At 50.7% G+C, this 22,401-nt stretch overlaps 1 protein-coding gene and 1 long non-coding RNA gene across 2 annotated transcripts in view; one reads left to right on the top strand and one right to left on the bottom strand.

Annotated features, from left to right (window-relative positions):
* BRINP2 (BMP/retinoic acid inducible neural specific 2) overlaps positions 1 to 21,783 on the top strand; it is a 48,991-nt gene extending 27,208 nt beyond the window's left edge. The window contains exons 2-7 of the mRNA XM_044267350.1: positions 576 to 766; positions 1,836 to 2,044; positions 13,077 to 13,182; positions 15,734 to 15,970; positions 18,510 to 18,732; positions 20,270 to 21,783. Of these exons, the coding sequence (XP_044123285.1) occupies positions 576 to 766; positions 1,836 to 2,044; positions 13,077 to 13,182; positions 15,734 to 15,970; positions 18,510 to 18,732; positions 20,270 to 21,386 (2,083 nt within the window). The 3' untranslated portion in view covers positions 21,387 to 21,783. The remainder of the gene's footprint in view (positions 1 to 575; positions 767 to 1,835; positions 2,045 to 13,076; positions 13,183 to 15,733; positions 15,971 to 18,509; positions 18,733 to 20,269) is intronic.
* On the bottom strand, positions 8,660 to 11,059 carry LOC122918653. The gene is made up of 3 exons (XR_006386651.1): positions 10,581 to 11,059; positions 9,404 to 10,085; positions 8,660 to 8,729 (listed from the first exon to the last, which is right to left on the bottom strand). It is a non-coding gene; the product is annotated as an uncharacterized LOC122918653 (long non-coding RNA).
* Positions 21,784 to 22,401: the final 618 nt, after the last annotated feature.

The raw sequence follows: 22,401 nt of genomic DNA, 5'->3' as shown, positions 1-22,401 counted from the left end.
ACTGCTGTGATCTTTAAGTAAAATAATACATTTAAATTTTCTCAGTTTGAGTTTTTAAAGTGGTAATCATCCATGGCTATACGCCACATAAATATGGAGACACAGTCATTTTTTGAGTGTAAACCAAAAAGTTTGAGGACTATTGTGTAGACCAAACTCCTGACTTTACAAATGGGGAGCTCATGGGACTCATGCACTGAGGGGCAACTGGAACTGGTTCCCATCTCTGCAAACCGCTGCTCTCATGTTTTCACTGTTGGCGTCTTGCCCCCATACTACACTGTGGTACACGACTACCTTCATACGGATGAGCTGATTAGCTGCTCTCCAGTGCGACAGCCAGATGGAAGTAGGTTGTGATGGAAGTCAGCCGAGATGGGTCTTTCCCCAGCCTGGGAACGGCCTCTTCCATGGCCTCTTCCAGGCACCAGGTGCCTCTGTGTGGAGGGACGTGTGCTGAGGGGAGGGGATCGTGGTAGAAGTGGAGAAAGAACATTCTCTACTTCAGATTTTATGATTCTTGTTCTTACATACATGGAGCTTTTCTTTATCCCTTGACTTTTTTTTTTCTCCAGGGAGTTTGCCCGTTGGAAAGTAAACAACTTGGCTCTGGAAAGGAAGGACTTCTTCAGTTTGCCATTGCCTCTCGCCCCAGAGTTTATCCGGAACATTCGCCTCCTTGGAAGGAGACCCAACCTACAGCAGGTCACTGAAAACCTGATTAAAAAGTACGGCACTCATTTCTTACTTTCTGCCACCCTTGGAGGTAAGCAACATCGCGATCCTGCGCTAACTGGCTGTCAGATCATTGAATTATAGCTTTAAAACCCATGGAGTAGAGCTTGAGTCTTCCTGGGTCTTTGTTCTTCCCAGCCTGTTACCGCCTGAGAAATAGTTTCTTTCTGGTGCCTTTGAGAACAGTATAATCTCTTGACATCCAAATCGTGACATCCAGAACATTGCTATTTGCTTATAAGCGTCCTCCTCGAGGAAGGGGTGTGGGGTAAGGAGGTGGGGGATTCACAGGCGCCTACTAAGTACTTGCCAGCAGGGGGCGCTCCCAGTTTTCTTTTGACAGCGCCTTCTAACCCAGAGGCTTCTCCACATCCTAGTATTTGCTGTGGCTGTAGTTGTCAGACCCATAGGCAAAGAAGTAAATGTCCATTGAGTCCCTGACCCCTGCTGGCCTCTCTAAAGATTGGTAACTGGCCAAACAAATTCCAGTGGTTCTGGGCTGGATGGGGACGAGGTTGGGAGTGGGGATGGTGTAACCTGTGACCGAATGGAAAGCTCTGAGGAGACAGGGCTGTCGCTGTCCTGGGAAGAAGAAAGCGGGATTTATTATAACATTTAGCTCACTGTCTGATGGACAAAAAGAAACTCTCCAAGGGTTTGGGCCAGCTGCCGGCATGTGGTAGGTGTTGAGTGTTTGATGGGGAGGAGGGAGGTTGAACTTCAAGGCTCTTGCCCTTTCTGAGGGAGCAGAAATATCCATGGTGACTTCTCATAAACAACTTGAGAGAGAAAATTTTATCTCCCCCATGGAGGTAGATTGCCCGAGACTGAGATCAATAAAGGATGTTAAATGGATAAGCTGGAGGGGAGGGGATGAGCTATGGGATGGTTAAAGAATGAGGGAAAGGGAGGAGGGCCCCTCGGGCAGTGATGCCCGCTACCCTGTCACTGTCTGATGAGACTGTTCTAGAACTCTTCTTCAGCAGGGGCAGCGGACTCCTTCTGAGCTCTGACTCTTCTGGCCAAGGGTTTCATGTTCTAACTGGTAGGGGATTAGGGAACAGAAGGCCTTACCAATGAACCCATGTTGTTTGTGACAGGAGAAGAGTCCCTGACCATTTTTGTGGACAAACGAAAACTGAGCCGCAAGGCAGAAACAGCAGGAAGTGCTCCTGTCGTTGGGGGCAGTGGAAACAGTTCTGCCGTGTCCCTGGAGACCCTGCACCAGCTGGCAGCCTCTTACTTCATCGACAGAGAGAGCACACTGAGGCGGCTGCACCATATCCAGATAGCCACGGGGGCCATCAAGGTAACAGCTTGCGAAGTGCTGGGGAGGGACGACAGACAGGCAGAGAGGAACCAAAGGGGAAGCTGGAGTTTTAGCCAGCTCCAGGTCAGCCAGGCCTGACTGAGGGACGTGGGAAAGCAGCTTCCTGACACAGGCACAGCCAACCCTGAAAGGTGGTCCAGGTCTTCCCTGTACAGCAGACAGACATGTAGCTTCGACTCTGAGGCAGTCTCTGGCCAGCAGACTGTTGTGGAGGAGCGACAAGGTCCTTACTCTGCAGAGGTTACATTCCGGTGAGGGATGAGGATATTAAACAAGTATAAAAGCAAAGTAATTTTAAATACAGGTACAAAGAAAAGAGAGTCATAAGGTACAGATTTCCTGGGGTGAGAGAAGGGAGCAGCTAATATTAGCCATATTGGTCCAGGGAGGTCCCTTCGGGTTTAGGCTTTGAGGCTGACATGCGAGCGATCTGAAGGAAGGATATTCAGACAGTGAGAACTAAGGCCCTGGGGCAGAAATCAGGTTGGTGCCTTAGAACATAGAAGATCGCTGTGACTACAGTAAGGTGAACAGGAAGACACTGGCACTAGATGGGGTTCAGAAGTAGACTAGAACCAGATTGCATGGCCACGATATGGAATTTTCATGTCAAAGTACAGCGGAAAACAAGCAGAGAGTTCTGAGCGGAGGAGTGATATGATCTCATGCGTGTTGGAAAATGATCAATGGTCACTGTAACATTAACAATCACGGCCGTCATCTCATCTTCTCTACTTACGGCTGGGACATTTCTAGCAAAGTTCCTATTGTTTTAGGGAAAGGAAGACCAATGACAATACTTGAAAATGCTGGATTATTTTATTCTAAATATAATGTCAAGGTAGCGAGTGGTGGTCAGTCTTGTATTATATGCTGCTTTTATCACACCCAAAATTGGAAGGAAATTTTGTTCCTTTATTTATTCATTCAGTAGATATTTATTGAACACCTGTTATGTGTCGTGCTCTGCTCTGGCTCCTGAGAATCCTAAGAGTGAACAAAGCATAGAGAGTCCCTGCCCTCATGAACTTCACCTTCTAATACATGATGTTAGGTGGGATCAATGATACGAAGAAATGGATTCAGGGAAGAGGAAAGAGAGTGATGGGGACATGGCACTTTCGGGAAGACCTGTTTGAAGAAATGCCATTTAAGCAGAGATCTGAATGGAGGGAGGGAGGGAGGGGGCCACATGGGTATCTTGCGTGAGGGCAGGTGTGATTGCCGTGAGTGGGAGTGTGTGTGTTGTGGTTCAGAAATACTGTGTCAGGTAGCTGGAGTGCAGTCAGCGGAGGGGTGAAGAGGAGATGAGCCTACGGAGAACATTCTTTCTCTCCCCCTCACCTCCCCCTCCCCACCCGGTGGTAGACTGCCTGAGAAGGAGATCAAGAAAGGATGTTAAGATCATGAGGGCATCACTGCTTAGGGAAGAGAAGAGAAAGCGGGATTGTGGAGACGGATGCCATCCATGGTCAAGGGAGGAAGGAACGGTGGCCACTCCGACAAAGCTGGCTGTGAGAGGTAGTGAGCAGTTGGCAGAGGCAGGATGTGTTTTGATGGTAGAGCCTCTGGGATTAGCTAATAAATTAGAAGAAAGGAATCAAGAGTCACTGAGATTTTTGGCATTAGCAACGAGATGACAGTGATTCTTTTACGAGAAGGACAATGCTGGGAGAGGTGCCATCTGAGAGAAACAAATCAGGAGCTTGATTTTAGACACCCTGAGTGTGACATTCCTCTTAGACATCCGAGTGGAGCTGTCTAACAGGCAACTGGATATAACACTAGGATTTCAATAAAAAGGTCATGATTGGAGATAGAAATTCGGCACACCGCTATATACAGATGTGTAGCTGGTATTTAATACTGTGGAAAAGATGAGATGAGATCACTTGAGGAGTGAACGTAGCCTGTAAACGGCTCTAGGGCCGAGCTGAGCGGCAGATCAATACCCAGAAATGGGGAAGAGGAGGAGGAGCTAACAGGAGGCTGAGATCATGCAGATCGGTATGAAGGAACCAAAGTCCTATCACAAGACCGTGTGAAGCAAGTGTTTCTCAAAAGAAGGAGCGGACAGCTGTGTTAGGTGCTGTTGAGTAGTCGGAGAATGGACCTTCAATGTGGCCACATGGAGGAAACGAGCAACTAGAGACGAGGGGTTTCAGTGACACGACAGGTTCAAAAGGCTGAGTATAGAAGGTTCAAGAGAGAAAGCAAAGGGAGGAATAGAGGAGGAGAAGGCAATTCTTTAAGGGGTTTTGCTGTAAAGACAAAAGGTGGGCGGTAGCTGGAGAGCGGTGGAAGGTCAAGGGAGGTGGATATTTTGTTTTTAAGGTGGAGGATATTCGAATCTTGGCATGTTGGTAGGAACGATTCAGAAGAGAGGGAGAAGATGATGACGGAGGAGAGGCAGGAGGCAGTTACCGGAGCAGCCGGGTAAATCGGGAGAGGCTGGTAGTCCGTGGAGAGGTGGGTCTTACCTAGGAGCATAAACATCCTGTCCTTCGCAGCAGGAGGCATTCAGGTGACAGACCCCACACAGTCGTGTGTAGCTGTGGCGAGAGGATGCGAACGTCCTTGTCTGATTGATCCAGTTCCTTGAGGACACGAAAATCAGAGTCCTTGACTAAAAGGAAGGGAAAGAGATTGTTGAGAAAAGAATGTAGGAAATGGTTTCAGAAGGGTAGGGGTTAGGTGTTTCAACTACTAGATAAATGTTGTGGATTGGTGGGCAGCGCTGAGGACCCACGTGAGACCCGCGGTGACCGTTATGACGGGGACCCGTCCGCATAGCTGTCAGGTGTGTCGGCCACATTTGGCGCTTCAAGTACAGGCAGGCGTGGAGTGGGTGGAGAGCTGGATTCAACAAGGAAGAGTGTGTGTGTGTGTGTGTGTACACAGGATGAAAGAAAAAAGCAGCAAGGGAAGTGAGAGTACACACAAAGCTGTGACTATAGTGATGGACCGAGGGATCTGAGGCCATTCAGGGATGGCAGAAAGTGAAAAGTTTCACTTTGGAAAGTGAATTAGGTCACAAGGTTAGAAGTAGGTTTGATGATTTGTTGGAGGGAAGAGACCAGCGGAAGTGCAAGTGTGTGATGCTTAATATTGAGATTAGAGAGCGAGTTAGAGAAAAAAAAAAACACATCAGGTTCTGAACATGGCCATGAGTGTGGATGACTGAGACGGGGCTGGAGGCCAAGGTGAAGAGACATGAAAAGGCTGAGAGCCCCTGTCTTCAGCATCTGCTGGGCTGTGCTTAATGCACAAAGATGAAATAGATTCTTGAGAAGAGATCAAGGCTATCGACGACCTTGCGAAGACCAATCATGAGACCGAGAGAGCACCGAAGAGAAGAGGTCAGCTCCGGGGATGCATGGAGTGAAAGTGTGAAAGAGGACAATGGCTGAAGTTAAGAGAGGTTTAGGGTACATTTCGGAGGTTGGTCTCTTAGGCAGCTTAAAATGACGAAAGAAGACTGTTAGTAGCATAGACTGGGTTTTATCAAGAAGACAGAACTCTGGGAAAGCCTTTAAGTCCTATAGTGAGTGGGCTGTGTTGAAGGTGGAGAAGAACTGATCCTGCCTAGAAAAGAAAAAAATCCCATTAATGTCCCTTCCCATCCTCTGACCTGACCAACTTTTCACTTTCTCTCATGGCCTCATTTGCCTGTTGGCCTTAGACTCCGTGGCCCATCGCTATCATCACTGCATTGGATATATTCTCAACTTGCCCTTTGCAGCCTCCTCATGCACCTGCCATCCCCTTAATTCAGGCGCTGAAGGATGCTTGCCTGACTTTGTTGCATTGTCTTTTTAACTAGTCTCCCTGTCTCCATTCTCAGTGCTTCTCCCTGATCGCCCTCTCTGCCACTTGCATGAGAGCAAGACATCTCATACCATCCCCCTGCTTAAACCACCGCAGCCCAGCCACGGTGGCAGTGTGACTCAGTGCAAGGAGTGTAGGGTCGCACCCAAGAGTCTTTGCTGCTGTGCCCCTGCTCGTGGTGATCTAGGCTAGGACGAGTTCCCAAACTACTCTGAGCCTTGGTTTTCTCAGTCTTAAAACTGTTGAATGATCAGAATATTTCTTACCTTGATGGCTTTCTGTGAGGATCAAATAGAAAAATAGATAGAATGCTTGAGAAACGGCATAATTGGAGCTTGAAAAAGGATAATTCCTCTTCTTAACAAAGCCATCAGGCTGTCGAAGATCTATCTCTACTGTTCTTTTGTCTCTTTTCAGCCTGGCTCCCACCTCAGCCCTTCACTTACCACTTCTGTCATGTAGCCCAGTCCTCGCCAACGAGTTGTCTGTATTCAAATATATGCACATCCCTGGCACCTGCTGTTGGTTTTGTCTGACTACCGAAGTCCCTTTCCCTCATCCTTCTTTGGTCAAGTCAAAAAGGTGACTCCTTTGTGAAGCCTTTTCTGACTTCCAAGATAGTTAAATGCTCCTCTGCAGTGTCTCAAGCACATGCCTCTTTTACCGGGCTCATCATTTGAACTGTAATTGCTAGCTGTCATGGTGACCTCTGAGACTCTGAGGTCCTTGTGGGAGGGACTGGGGTCTTATTAATCTTTGGTTGCCAGTGAGAGCATGAAAGCACAGAATTTGCCACATTATGGGTAATGAGTAAAGGTTTGTTGACTGACTGACTGACTGACTGACTCAGTTTTCCACATAGGTTAGGTTCTTCTCAGTGTGTGTACAAGGGCACAGTAGCACGGCCAGTTGAAAGAAACAAAGGTGCTCAACGTCACTTGAGCATAAATGTGATTGGGCAGGAGGACTGTGGTGAAGACTATCACAGATCTCCAAGGACGAGACGCTAAGTGCCTTCCAGACACATGGGTCTTGTTGAAGGGCGGTGAGATGCCCAGGTTACTGTCTCTGTTTCTTATTGGAACACGTGCCATCTGTTTTCCTTCATCTGCTTCACCTTCCAGCTTCTCTTGTGCAAGTTCTTTCCGTTGTTTTCTCTAGACTTTTCTGTCCACCAGTGACTCCGGATTACATTTAGCTCTGCCTCACTCTGGAGCTGACTCTGGCCCACGCTGAACACTGTCTGCTCTCTCAGCTGGGACCATCAGGGCAGGGACCACTCTTGTTCATAGTTGTAGTCTCCATTCCGGGCACATAATAATCGCTTGATAATTATTTATTCTGAACTTCAAGGGTGTTTACCACCACCCTTTAAATTTTTCCTCTCAGTATCACAGTTCTAAATTCCTGGAGAAAAAAAGTCTGGTTCAAGGTCCACTTTAATCCAGTACAAAGAGTCTAACACACAGTCTCAGATACGGCTCACCGACTCCTCTCTTTGACTAAGTCTGCAGGTGGCGGAGTGAGAGATGGGAAGGCACCCAAAGCCACATCTATTCTAGTGCCTACAGCCTGCAGAAGCACTTTCCAGAACTAGACCCACGGCCCATCCCCACAAAATGGGGCCACCATCCTTGGAAGTCTCGTTTCGGAATTCCTCCGGTCACACAGGGGGTGTGAGATGATAATTCATCTTCCACTGGGTCGATCAGCTTGGAGTTTTCTCTGGTGAGGAGTGCAGTGTGCTCTCCCCACGAGATGCAGTTCAGAGAATCCCAAGAGTACAAGGACCATTTAGTGTTTTCTCCTACTTCCATTCCTCTAGGTCCTCATCCTCACAGAGCTTAGGGAGGTCTGGAGAACCAGGGACCTGTCCAGGAGCACCCTGCCCAACGAGGAGCAAAGGGAGATCTTGGCCCCTCCTCTGTCCCACCACTCTGCTCACTGGATAGGGTTGAGCCGTCCATTCTGTCTTGGCTGTAGAGTGTTCCGCCAGAGCCATTTCTTTGCTCTAACGTACTTTTCCAGATCCACAGACCAAGGGCCAGTAGGCTGGGTGCATCCCTGCTAGCTAACGTGTCTGAGTTGGCTCTGCGGCCCCTGCTGCCCACTTGCCTCTACTGAATGCACCTTTGCGACTGTGGAGCGGGCTTCCTGCACTGTCAGGATCTGGATCGAGGGGGGTGGCCTGAGGTGCTCTGCTCACCTGCTCAGCCTTGGTGAAGGAAAAATCCTCCAGCACATCTGCCTGTTTTTCATTTCGGTAAGCAGGTGTGCTTCTACTTCCTACCCCTCGTTAGCCACTTGCTTTCACCAACACAGAGCGAGAGGCATGCTGGCCCCTTTCATTTATCCGACCCATTGCTCGGAGACCCCACTGAAAACCCCACTCCGCTGCAAGGTTGACCCTGATCAGTACACAGCTCCACTGCAGGATTTGTCACGTTACTCTGCGGCTGGCGACATCCCCATTGGCACCTCCCCTTGCCCGCAGGTGTGACAGGAGGGCTTAGCGCAGGAGGGACTCTGCAGCCTGCATGTGGTTCCAGGTCCCCTCGCGGTGGCCGCCACGTGCTGAGACACTCAGTAAAGCGCTTGATAGCTGAAGGCAGGCTGCCCGGCTTAGTGGGAAACAGACGTGCTCAAGCGAGAAGACTTGGGATTGGGTTTCGGCCTCAGTGCTCATCAAGGTCAAGTCGTGACCTTGAGAAGTCCGTGGACTCCAGGACATGGAGTTACCAATGATTTGACTTGCCTGTAGTCAGGGCTTACCTTCGGCTGGTTCGGGTAGACCAATTATTAGAATATTAAACTGCTTCCATGACAGCTGGTAAGCCTAGGAGGGGAGGAGAGCCGTGAGTGGACGACCTGTTTCTCGGTGGCAGCAAACCCTCTACTTAATCGAAGGTGGGGGGAGGACTTGGTTTGATACGTTCCGGAGCTTACTGAAAAGAGCCCACCCCAAACCCGAGTGGGTCCCAGGATGGCAAAAAGAAGCGATTCTCACAAAGCGTCCTTAAAAAGGCTTGTGTGAATTCCTCAGCGCAGCAGCTTGGGGCTCAACCCACTGCTCTTGAGGCACACACCGTGGCTGCGCTCGCCCTGCCCGGCCCTGTCGCGAGAAGGGGCCAGCTCGCAGTGAGAAGCCCGTTCCCGTCGCTTAGCTTCGCAGGTGTCTCCCGAGGTAGGACAAGAGCAGCGGGGCCGTGAAGGGCAAAGGGAGGAGAGCAGGCTCAATGGAAGGAGGGCTTGTACGAGCCAGGATTTACGGAAAATTGGATGTGCTAATGAACCTGAGATCCATCAGAGCTTTCTGAAGGCAGGACAGTCTCTGTCAACAGACCAATTAGCACACAATTATTTTCCCTTTCTGAAAGCTTATCGGAGATGCTCTTTGAATGTGGGCGCCTAAGTGAATGGTGCTTTCCATTATCTCTATGGGTCCTTTTTGTAATCTGCCAAAGCTATCTGTGTCTGCTACAGAGAAAGCACAGGGTTCTCTGGACTCACCTTCTAGAGACTCTGGGACTCTCATCCCTGGGGGGAAGGGGTCTTCCTTCAGGCATCCAGCTTATCAAGTCAGTGTCCAGGCAATATCTGGAAGAGGACCCTCTGTGTGTCCTGTTTCCTTCCCACCTCCTTCTGTCTCTCAGGACAGAGGTGGCTCAAAGCAGAATGGCAGTGGAGAAAGCGGTGACTTTAGGACCTAGCATCATCTGAGAGAGCCTTCCTCATTCTCTCTCTGGCTCTGCTCCTTCCCTCTAAGCAAGTGACCGTGGGGATCAGAGTCTTTGTCTCTTCCTCGTTCCTGTCCTCATGCCACAATTAACAAAGGGAAACAACCCACATCCTCTCCATGACTTACTTAATTGATTGTCCTCTTGTGGAACTGACCTTTGGAAATAGCAAAGTCAAGGTCAGAAAACAGCCTCAGAGCCAGCCCGGAATGCTGCATAAAATGGTGCTGGTGGTGGGGACCCAGGTGGGTTGGTGGCAGGTAGACAGGGAGCGTGGGGGCATAAGGGAGAGGAGAGCGGCTGTTCACTGTTCTCCTCCTTGGTGGGTCGTCCTGCTCCTCCATGAGGCGTGTAGCTCCCTCCCTGCGTGGACCCAGTGCTGCTGAGGAGCCAGCTCGGGTGGGTGGATGGAAAAGTCAGCGCAGATCTCCACGACAGTGTGGTGGCAAGGTCACCTGGAGGCGGGGAGAGGCAAGTGTCCTAAATACCACACCCACCCACCGTCTCACCCGCCATTCCACCCTGCCCCTCAGTCCATCCCATCCCAGAAGAGTGGGCTTGTCCATGGCCACGGCTCCTCCTACAGGCATCTTTACATAGAGATGAAGACCTCACCTTGAAGGCAGCCTGGCCCTGCCTTCCCACTGAGTGTGACCGCTAGCCCATCAGCCGCTCACTCAGTACACAGCCCTTACTCGGCACCTAGTGCCCACCTGTGGAGGGAGGCAGGTGCATGTGTAATAGCTCCAAGCTGGGCTTACGGAAGCGTGTTTCTTCCTGTCTCTGAACTCCTGATGGCAGTGCCTGTGCCTTACTCAGGGTGAGTTCTGGATGCTCCTTACACAGTTAAATGAATACATGGGCGAGTGAGAGAAGGTGTGAATGGGTGGAATGAATCCAAGCCCTGCAGGTAACTAGCTGTGTGACCTTGAACAAATCATTTCACATACCTGGCCAAGGGCTCCTCATCTGTAGTATTAGGATACGGTGGTCTCAAGTCTATACAGTTTGTTTTGTCCCGGGTTTACATTCCGAGCCGAGGGCAGATCACTGAACTAGTTTGGATGAACTGTTCTGCAGATACTTGTTTTTAGATGTGATGTCACCCAGAGGGGTTTAACTCTATTTTCTGCAGTCCTTTGACACACCCTCACAGGAGACCGGAGGAGACTGAGGACTCAAACATTAAAATCCTGTTTTAGCTCCGCTCCGCTCTGTGGCCTCGGGCACCAACACTCTGTGAACCTTGGTTTTCTTCTTTGGAGAGTGATAGTAGTGAGGTTTGTCTCAGAGTTTCTGTGAAGGTTAAAAGAGATGACATTGGGGGATGAACTTGGCAACCGTAGGGAAGTCATTCCTGCCCCTGTCATGCTCTTGGTCCCATTCTTTATTCGGGCTGGGTTTGCTGCGTTTCGTGTGCTGTGTCTGTTTGCTCCTTGGTCTCTGTCTGTAATCACCTCTTTTTCTCCTAATTCTCTCCTCTTTCCCCTCCCTTCCTATTCATCCTTCATGGCTCACCTCCCCCATGAAGCCTTCTCAGACTAATTTAAGTCACGGGGTTCTCTCCCATCTGTCTCCCTACCTTATTTCTAGTCAGTATCTAACCGGACTTCATTTTTTAAAAGATTATATTTATTCATTTGACAGACAAAGATCACAAGTAGGCCGAGAGAGAGAGAGAGAGAGAGAGAGAGAGAGAGAGAAAGAAGCAGGCTCCCTGCTAAGCAGAGAGCTCTATGCGGGGCTCAATCCCAGGACCCTGGGATCATGACCTGAGCCAAAGGCAGAGGCTTTAACCCACTGAGCCACCCAGGCGCTCCCATGAGTATTTTTTAAGACTGAAACTACTAAATTCTCTTTAAAAATGTCATTTCTACTTTGCTCGTCACCTGGTGACTCCCTGCCCCCAACCCCGTAACCTGCAGGGTGCTGGACATTTTCACGACACACGTTCCAGCTGTGTGTTACAGCTTATGCTCACCCCTTCTCCTGGTTTTCAGAGAAGTTTCCTTCCCTTCTCTTCCTGGCTGCTTCTATTTCTCTTTATTATTATTTATTTCATTTTACTTATTTTATTTTAATGCCTGTATAGTTAACATACCATGTTATATTACATCCAGGTGTACAATACAGATTCACTAAGATGTCTACTTATTCTTAAGGACCTGTTCAGTTGAGTCTCCTCTGTTGCTGCTTCCCTTCTGCTCCCTCTCTCTGCTCAGAGCTCTGTTTTCCTGAGTGCGCACTGGCATAGGGCTTCTGCTCAACTTGGGTGCCTCAGTTGCACTGTGCACCTGCCTCTCCCCCAGGGTGTAATTTCCTGGAGGACACCGTGCATAGCTTGCACATCTCTCCGCTCACCTCTCCGCCCCACAAAGCCTGGAATATATTACACATGCTCTAAGTTACTGAGTATCTGCTATGTGCCAGGCACTATGTTCGTTGCTGTTGACAACCTGGTGAATAAGGTGAATAGAAGACTAGCCCCGGGGAGCCTTCAGTGTGTGGAGGACCCGTCTGCTGCAGGGCAGAGGTGCCCGGAGCCAGGAGAGAAGGTCCAAGGTATCAGGGCCGACTCCTTGAAGAACTCCAGGAAAGGCACTCTATGAATGTTTGATGAATTGTGCAGAACTGAACAGCGGCTTCTCAATAAATACTCGTTGATTGGTTGATTGATTGTTGGCAAAGCTCTTGGAGATCCCAGGAAGAAAGGGCCGCAGGTCCGCATCATTCTTATTAGGGAATTATTTCAGTGCATTTAAAGCTCCCCATTTTTCATCTTATACTTTAAAAACATCAGAGAAAAATGGATAGGCCAACTTTATAATATTTTAAAATGATTCTGTGGTGTTTGGGAATATTACATGGCTATAAGAGTTTATGTATATTTAATATACTTATTAAAATATGCAGTAAGCCCATGGCTGATTTTCTCTAAGGACATCTCAGTGGCGAGGTGGGACTTAAATGTTTAATACTAATAATAATACTCATAACTCCTATTTCTCTAGTGCTTTTCATCCTCGGGATCCCTAAAGCTTGGAGCACCACATCGAGTGGATGCAGCTGGGCTTACCAGCCGGCTGACAGCGTCCACATCTGGATTCCTGTCTCCCTCTGGGGGAGGAAGTGGGGGGACTCAGGCTTAGAGGTCCATCTTCCTTTGCCTATGTTGAATTTTTTCTTCCCAGAGGCGAATTCCCTTTTGCTCCCTCGGAAGCCTCACACTGTGTACAACCTGCGCTGGCCGCCCTCCACCACCAGTACTCACAGAATTAGAACAAGGAAGGAAGGTGGCTTCATGCCCCTGGGGGAAGGGAAACTCATGCGCTCTTGGGCTGCTCAAGGATAAGACAAGGGGCCTGAGGTCAGATGGCTGGAGAGGGAAGCACATAGGGCTGGTCTCCACTGGGCATCTAAATCCACACTGTGCCCTCCTTCTCTAGGTCACAGAGACCAGGACTGGCCCTCTGGGCTGCAGCAACTACGACAACCTGGATTCGGTCAGCTCTGTCCTGGTGCAGAGTCCGGAGAACAAAGTGCAGTTACTCGGTAAGCGGTCCCGCGATGGGAGGGGTGTCAATACGTTTCACATCTCCTGAAAAACGTGGCTCACCGAGGAGCAGGAGAAGGTCCTGGGTGCCTCATTCGGCTAAACCCTGCCAAGGACCAGAACCACCAGGAGTTCTGGGACCCGTATGAAACAACTTTCATTCATTCTTTTGGGAGATTTTTCTGACATGGTTTATCCTGCACCCAAGACTATTGTTTGGACCACTTGGCACCCACACCCTCCCATGTGTTAGTCCTCCCCGAGACCCCGTCACTGTCCTACAGCAATACCACACCCATACCTTGGCCTGGTTTGATGATCTCCTTTGTTGCCCAAAGAACCCTCCACTTTGTCCTAAGGACACACTGGGGAACTGCTAGCCTTTGCAGAGTGGTTATGGGGCCACCATCTCTAGCTCAGCTGAGAGCTTTACAAAATGTGGGGTCATTGGCTATCCCAAGAGCGGTCCCTACTTTCTGTGATTAGTCTCTCCTCTCTTTTGGGAGATCAAAGTCAGGAGAACAGTTTGAGAGGAACGGGAGCCCCCACTGGAGACAGAGCTAGACAAAACAGCCTTGCAAACAGGAAAGCAAAAAGATGGGGTGGCCTGAGGCCTGGAGGCTGGGAAGTTAAGGGGAGGCGCTCAGCTCCTGCTGCTTGTCCCCCAGGCATCCTGGGCCAGGGCTATGCAAACCGATTCCAGCAGAGCTGCTTGGCAATGGGAAAAGTTCATTTTTCTTAAGGCCTAACTGAATTGGACTCTGTTTAAGATATTATTGTCTCGGTATTATAAAATCAATAGCCCTCACCCAGGATCTACGATTATAAATTCCAGGCAACCTGAGCTAGATGCAACCCATCAGCACTTTCGGAATCCAGGAATATATAAAACAAAGGAGTAAAAGACTCCTTTCTCTAGAGAGGCACCTCACGCCATTAGCATCCCTCTTCTCCTGTCCCTCAGTGGGCTGGGTTTGCGTCTGGAAATTAGCGATGAGTGAAGTTCAGAATGTCTGGTGGTTCATTTGGAATAGTTTATGCCATTTAATTTTATAGCCCATCACTCATGCAGACATTGCTCGGGGCACTTATTTTATAGCAATGGGAAATGTTATGGTGAGGAGGAGGGAGGGAGTGGGGGAGGTGAAGAGAAAGGACTTGGAAGGGTGTGCGTCGAAAGCAAGCGTGTGGACAGGGTGTGTGGGCTGGGCTGCTCAAGTACCAGCTGTGGGCACGCCATGAGGAGAGGAGAATTTAGGAGCATTCAGAATAGGAGGCAGACCTTGAGCAAGAGTTCTGAGTTATGTTCCGAGGTCTGCCGAGACAAGGATAACATACTTTGGGCTCTCTGATTTCCTGCCAAGGACAAGGTTAAGGGCGTGACAGTAAAGAGCTGGCAGATATTTGAGGAGAGGGGAGCTTATTGCATCCAGAAGTTCTCCTGTCCCTCACCCTTCTGGCACAGTCTCTTACAATGTCCCTACTGGGGAGCCTCTTGCAGGTCTGACCTCGAACTTAGCCCAGGCTGCCTGCCTCCAAAGGCCTGCCTGTCCTTCATTTACCTCTTGATATGTTTCCAACAGCCATCCTGAGTGTCTTGAAGCTGAATCGGAAATATATTCTGCTACTGGTAAAATAATACCCACCACAGATGGGTAGGAAAACTGAAGCTTGGAGCAATTTAGTGAATTATATCCAAGATCAGAGGCAGCTAATTAGAAAAGAGAGCTGGGCACCATTCACACCTGCCCAGGCTTGACTGAACTTAGGATGCTCACCACCGGCTAACTTTCCAATCCCCTGAAGAGTCCCCTGTACAGAGACAGGCAGCCGGTCCCAGTGATGCAGTATGACCTGACAGTACCAGGGGCAGGTCTGACACCAAGCCAATTTCAAGAGCACTGTCACTCGAGTAGGTGGCTGTGGCCACTGAGCTCGGATCTACTCCCCTAGAGGAGCCTCAGTCTGCCCAGAACTTTATTTATGATCATATACACAAAGTGCTTGGTGTGGAGTCTGGCTGCTACGTACCAGCAACCCATGTCCCCCTTGGTCATCAGAACTGGGGTGGGAGCCCCGAGACGGGGGTCAGCATAACATCTCAGGATGTCTGCTGCTCAGCTCAGAGAGGCCAGAACCAGGATGGCTGTGGAAAGCAGAACAAAAAGTCCATTGAGCCTTGATTCCTCCCCTGTGAGGGCTGTAAGCTCTCCTTCCAGTTCCCATCCTAGAAATGCTGACGCGCAGCCAATAAGGCCATCCATGTGATATGTGGGCTCTCAATTTGGCTGACGGGAGGGATTTGACTAAGCCTTGGGCTTTGATGCTCCTCATCTGCATTTTCAGAGCCCCTCCCACCTGTCCCCCAGGGCAGCCTGGCCCTTTTTACCTAACCAGCTCCACAGGGTCAGGCCCTGGGGTGACCGACCATTCTTGGGCGCAGAACGCACACGTGTGCAGAGCCCCAGCTGGGGATCCTGCAGCCTTGAGTGTGGGACACCGAGTCCCTACCGGCCCTACCCCACAATCGCCGGGACGGCCTTTCCCCAGGCCTGCAGGTGCTGCTGCCCGAGTACCTGCGTGAGCGCTTTGTGGCCGCGGCGCTCAGCTACATCACGTGCAGCTCCGAGGGCGAGCTCGTCTGCAGGGGGAACGACTGTTGGTGCAAGTGCAGCCCCACCTTCCCGGAATGCAACTGTCCCGACGCTGACATCCAGGCCATGGAGGACAGCCTGCTGCAGATCCAGGACTCCTGGGTGACCCACAACCGGCAGTTTGAGGAGTCAGGTGAGCAGTCGACTGGCCCCAATTTCCTCCCTGGCAATGGGGAATGGCTAAGAGGTGCAGGACTGGAATGTGGGGAACGCAGTGTGGATCCTGGCTCACCCACTTCCTGTGTCCGTGACCCCTAGCGGGTTATATCACCCGGCAGGTCTCAAGTGGTTATCTTTGTTGTTGATGCAAACGGACATGACCCCTACCAAAAAGATGCATTTTGTGGACGTAGTAAGTTCAGGTGAATATATTCGAGGGCATAGGCCTTGCCTGCACGTAAGGTGCACAAGGACTACTTGTTGGATTACTGAAGTACAACAAGCACCCAGTACATGCTGATGAGGGCTTGTTGCAGGTCCAACGAATGTCAATGTTACCGTGAGATTAGGTTCAGGACCTGATTTTGAGTCCTTGCTCAGAGCGTCCTTTGAACCTTTGTGTCCCCTGACATTTTTATGTTGAAAATACAATGCTCAGGGAGGCGGGGCCTTTGGGAGGTGACCAAGGGATTGGTGCTCTTATAAAAGAGCCCCAGAGAGCTCCCTCTCCTCTTCTACCACGTGAAGACACAGTGAAGAGTTAGCGCTATGCGACCCAGAAGAGGTCCTTCACCAGAACCTGACCATGCTGGCGTCCTGATCTTGAACTCTCGGGTCCTTGAACCATGAGAAATGAATTTTTGTGGCTTATCAGCCAACCAGTATGTGGCATTTTCTGAGAGCAGCCCCCAAAGAAAAGACACTCTGTTACTGACCAGTTTTATGACCTTGTATTGGCCGTCCAGCTTCACAATACCCTCATCTCCCCATCTGTAAAAGAGGGAAAGTGATTACAGTGGGTGGATAGGAGGCTCACGTGGGATAGTGTAGGTAAAATTCATGTATAAATAACCCTGGTACATTCATACACTTTAGCACTAAATGAGTTATGTGGATATAGCTCAGAAACATGAAGTTGGGTAAAACGAAGCAAAATGAAAAAGGTTATGTATTTTATATACATATTATATCAATATAATACTGTAACATGTATTAAATATAAGACATATTTAATACTATTTATATGATGCTTTAAAACATACTAGCCAATTCCTAATATTTTTACAGATAAAGTTGTTTGTAGAAAACGTGAAGAAATATATGGTAACTATTGAGCATCCAAGAGAGTGGTAGTTTATGGCCTTCGATTATATATTCTCATTGCCTTATTTCTCAAAAACAAAACAAAACAAAAGACTGAAGCCAATAAAGCAGAATGCCTAAATCTAGGTGGTGGGCATATGGGGGTTTATCCTGTTACTCCTTGTGCTCTTTTGTGAGCTTAAATGTTTTATAAAAAGAACGATGAGGGGCACCTGGGTGGCTCAGTCGGTTAAGCATCTGACTCTTGATTTTGGCTCAGGTATTTTCTCAGGATCGTGAGATCAAGCCCCATGTCAGGCTCGCTGCACTGGGTATGGAGCCTGCTTAAGATTCTCTGCCTTTCTCTGTCTTTAAAAAACAAAAACAAAAGACCAAACCCAATTATATACATGGTAGTTGTTAATATCATCACTAGGTATGATTCTCAAACCATTGGGAGAGGCGTAGAGGGGCAAATAACCAGGTGCTTGAGAAATCAGAATGTGCTGAGACCCTGTGCATTGTCATTTCAAGTCCCAGACATGGCAGTTAATTGCTAAGAACATTCCAGTCCCCACAGCCCCAGCTGAACTGGGTCGTGATGGTGGGACACGTTCAGAGCTGCGTACTGCGGGACATGATGTTGGGCTCCCACCACCATCAGTTATTTACTGCTAATGAGTAAAGGAGGGCTATCTGGACCCCCACCAGTGGCTGCAGGTCCCAAGTAAGCAGATCTGAGCGTGAGTTCAGCAAACATGCTGTGCCCGGGAAGCTCAGAGAACTCAGACTTGCAATAGGCACTGAGAACCAGAGAGCATCTTGCTTCTGGATTAGCCACGGGAAAGAACAGGAATCTGCCAAGAGCCGAAGCTTGAAAGAGACAAAGGGTGTTCCAGAGTCTGAGGAAGGATGTGGACAGGAGAGGCTGGGCGCAGGGACTGGAGGTTTCTAAGCCGCTTTCTGAGCTGGGTGCTCCACGTCTCTGTGTCCGCACTCACCGGCCATGCACTCGTCCCTTCGAGACTGCCGCACAGCTCCCTGGGGGTGTCTGTGGTGTGACTGAAGGGGACAGGCCTGTGGCAGTTGTGAATGATGTATAAGGAGTTACAGAGGGAGAAAGTGGTGCATCCAAGGCCATTGGCAAAAGCAGCACCTCTGGTTTGAAATTCAGAAGCCTATTTCCTGCCCCTTCCTAGGGGCAGGAAAGAGAGAAAAGAATCCTAAAGTTATTGTTTATGGTATGTTAATTATTTTCCAAATAAAGCTGTTGAAAAGGAAATATATCCAAGGGCCTGGGAGAGTGGGTGGAAAGCCTCCTTCCTCAGGCAGGGCCTCACCAAGGCCTGCTGGGTCTGGGCAGTGCCCTCCTGCCCCTCCCAGGGTCTGCATGGTGCTCCCTGAGGGCAACTCTGTGTCCTTGCCCGCAGAGGAATTCCAGACCCTGCTGAAAAGGCTGCCGGACGACAGGTTCCTGAACTCCACGGCCATCTCGCAGTTCTGGGCCATGGACACCAGCCTTCAGCACCGCTACCAGCAGCTGGGGGCCAGCCTGAAACTGCTGTTCAAGAAGACCCATCGGATCGTCCGCCGGCTCTTCAACCTCTGTAAGCGCTGCCCCCGGCAGCCTCGCTTCCGCCTGCCCAAGGAGAGGTGAGCTTCCCAGCCGCCAGGGCCCAAGCTCGGCACCTTCCCCCAGAGTGGCTGAGGCTGGGGGGGGGGGGGTCCTCTGTCCCACATGGGAGAGCCGGCCGTGGGGACCCATGTGAGGCCTTGGGAGAGTCTCCTGCCGTCTTTATCTCCTTATGTGTCCTGCTCAATTCTGGCTTGTGTCTCAAGTGAGGGAGAGGAAACAGAGGCTAATTTTACTTCTGTATAAATTATGGTAGATTCTAATAATACTCCAATTCTCACTCATTTTTACTTTAAGGCTTTTTTTTTTTTGAGGGAAGAAAGGGGTGGAGTTATAGCTCACACTCCGACAGTATGTGGTGAGAATACGCACATCAGGTTGTTTCACACAAGTGACCGCTCTCAGTCACAGGAGGGGAAGGCGAGGCAGGGCTGCCCGGCCTCCAACGCTCACTCCTCCCGCACCTTGGGTGCCCAGTGGGTCAACAAGTACACACGGCATGTCCTGATTTTAAGCAGTGTGTTTGGGGGTGGGGGGTATTTGTTCATTGGGAAGATCTAATAAGTACACAGAAACCCCCAATCTGCAAAATTTTAACTATGTGGTGGCCACTTAAAGTCACATCCCCAGAACATAAATCAGAGGCATGGTCTAGTAAAAAGCGGGAGCCGGAGAGAAAAGCCACCTCGGAGAAGGAAGTCTCGGCCCGACTGTATGGCAGAGATGGAAGTGGGGCGCTGGGGGGGCCTTGCCTCACCCGGCAGAGGTGTCGCTCGCACCGAGGCCCCAGGAAGGAGGGAAGCGTGAGTGGAGAGCTCAGGCCAGCAGAGGCTCTAAGGCACTTACCTGGTTTCCGAGAACGTGCTGCCCAGTCCCGCGGCGTCCCTGCTCTCACGGCTTCCGCAGAGAAGCCGTCTGGGGACCCATCACCAGTAGACAATGATGTCCAGTCCTGATCCCTGCCATGCATTACGTGAACACAGCGCGATGTGATAGAGAGCGACTGGGTGGTTCTTTTGAAAAGGGCGTCACGGGAGACCTCTTTGAGGGGGGGATCAGAGGAGCTGAGATGTAAATTGGAAGAGGGAGCCAGCCATAGGCAATTCCTGTTCCTGGAGGCAGAGTGACAGAAGCAGAGGGACTAGAAAAGACAGCAGTGGAGAAGTGGGAAAGAACCTGATGGGACGCTGGGAAGCGGGGAGGGCCAGTTGTTGGACAGTCTTACCTGGAAGGCTGACAAGTGCAGAAGGGGTTTTGATGCAGAGGCTGCAGGAGATCTCCCGTAGGCTGCGGAGGGAGCGAAGGAGGTGGTACTGGGGCCGGACGAGGCTGGCTGCTTGCCGGGCAAGTCTGGTGTCAAGTATTTCTGGTGTTGATCTGTCCGTCAGACGTTGCGCTGTGGGCCTGACTCAGTTATTCCAGAGTGGTGTGGCAGGGGGTTTCCATCATGCAGGGAACTTGGGGCTCTTGTCCTGTTGGTCAGCGTCCTCCCACCGTCGGGGGAGACGGCGGTGGGCTTCCTCTGACTCTCAGTTTATGTCTACCTCCTTCCCCAAGGTCCTTGTCCTACTGGTGGAACCGAGTCCAGTCGCTCCTCTACTGTGCAGAGAGCACCCTTCCCGGCACCTTCCTGGAGCAGAGCCACAGCTGCACCTGCCCCTACGACCAGTCTTCCTGCCAGGGCCCCATCCCGTGTGCCGTGGGGGAGGGGCCCGCCTGCGCCCACTGCGCTCCGGACAACAGCACGCGCTGCGGGGGCTGCAACCCGGGCTACGTGCTGGCGCAGGGCGCGTGCCGGCCGGAGGTGGCCGAGTCCCTGGAGAACTTCCTGGGGCTGGAGACGGACCTGCAGGACCTGGAGCTGAAGTACCTGCTGCAGAAGCGGGACAGCCGCATCGAGGTACACTCCATCTTCATCAGCAATGACATGCGGCTGGGCAGCTGGTTCGACCCCTCGTGGAGGAAGCGTATGCTGCTCACGCTCAAGAGCAACAAGTACCAGCCGGGGCTGGTGCACGTGATGCTGGCGCTGTCCCTGCAGATCTGCCTCACCAAGAACAGCACCCTGGAGCCGGTCATGGCCATCTACGTCAACCCGTTCGGGGGCAGCCACTCTGAGAGCTGGTTCATGCCCGTGAGTGAGGGCAGCTTCCCCGACTGGGAGAGGACTAACGTGGACGCGGCCGCCCAGTGCCAAAACTGGACTATCACCCTGGGGAACAGGTGGAAGACCTTCTTTGAGACAGTCCACGTTTACCTGCGGAGCCGGATCAAGTCCCTGGATGACAGCTCCAACGAGACAATCTACTACGAGCCCCTGGAGATGACCGATCCCTCCAAGAACTTAGGATACATGAAAATCAACACCTTGCAGGTCTTTGGCTACAGCCTCCCCTTTGACCCGGACGCCATCCGGGACTTAATTCTCCAGCTGGACTACCCATACACTCAAGGTTCCCAGGACTCTGCCCTCTTGCAGCTCATAGAGCTCAGGGACCGGGTAAACCAGCTTTCCCCACCGGGCAAAGTCCGGCTCGACCTTTTCTCCTGCTTGCTCCGGCACCGGCTCAAGCTGGCCAACAACGAGGTGGGCAGGATCCAGTCCTCCCTGAGGGCTTTCAATTCCAAGCTGCCAAACCCCGTGGAGTACGAGACAGGAAAACTCTGTAGCTAATGGGGGCCCCGCTCCAGGGCTGGGGAGGGAGGTGGTCCAGGGTGATCTGCCGATCCCGGGGCGCAGAGATCATCCGAGCCCTCACCTTAGTGCCAACAGGGTTCTCCCCTGGGACTTGCAGCACCCAGCTGTTGGGACCTCAGGGCTTGGCCTGAAGCAGGCAGGAGAGAAAGAAACCGCCACTGCACACGCACACACTCACCATGTGCGTGCACACACACGCATACACGCTCACTCACACAGGGAGGCTACAACTCAGCAGCCTCAAATCTGTAAAGTCGGTGCTTTCGAATGATGCAGTTGAAGCAGAGGAGCCAAGGGAGAGATTAAGCAAAAGAACCAGCCAAACCATGAAAAAATAAATCCTGAAAAGTGATTCTTATCATTCAAGGAAGCAAGAGGGGGCACAGCGGTAGGAAATAGAGCAGCTCCTCCTCCCCCTCCGTGGAGTCACTTTTGTATTCTTTTTAACCTGATTTCTTAAAACGGCGTTGTTTCGTGATGCCCCATGTTGGTTCTTACTTTTTGTATGCTGCCTTGTCTGTGCCCTCCCAGACAGACTGCTTCTCAAGCCGGCGCCCCTGGGGAACTCAAGGGGACACTGACAGAGGACCGCGCGGGCAGGCAGGCGCCTTGCTCTGCGCCCCCCTCCTTCCTCCCTCGGCCCCCTTGCTTCCTTGGCCTCACCTGTTCGCTCCCTGTCCCCCTCGTGGTCCAGCTGGAGCTCCTCTTGCAGCAGCACCCATTCCGCCCAAGAAAGCAGCTCTGTCAAGTTAGAAAGAGACAATGTATAGGGAAGTGTTCTTTTTTAAAAACAAAACAAAACAAACAAAAATATTTATTTTGTGATTGTTTTCTTTGTCAATCTGCTCCAGCCACATGAACATATGAGTAAAAGTTTACCTGGTTTAATATATCTTCTTAGAAGGCCTTTTTTTAGGGGGAAATGAGAAAAAGAAAGAAAAAAGAAAAAGAAAAAAGAGTATAGCTCCCAGGACTGCCTGGAATTTCTTTT

The sequence above is a fragment of the Neovison vison genome, chromosome 10 (genome assembly GCF_020171115.1).
Source record: "Neovison vison isolate M4711 chromosome 10, ASM_NN_V1, whole genome shotgun sequence".
In the NCBI taxonomy this organism is placed as follows: domain Eukaryota; kingdom Metazoa; phylum Chordata; class Mammalia; order Carnivora; family Mustelidae; genus Neogale; species Neogale vison.
The sequence above is the reverse complement of the archived record's forward strand: the minus strand, read 5'-3'. Positions and strand labels throughout refer to the sequence as shown.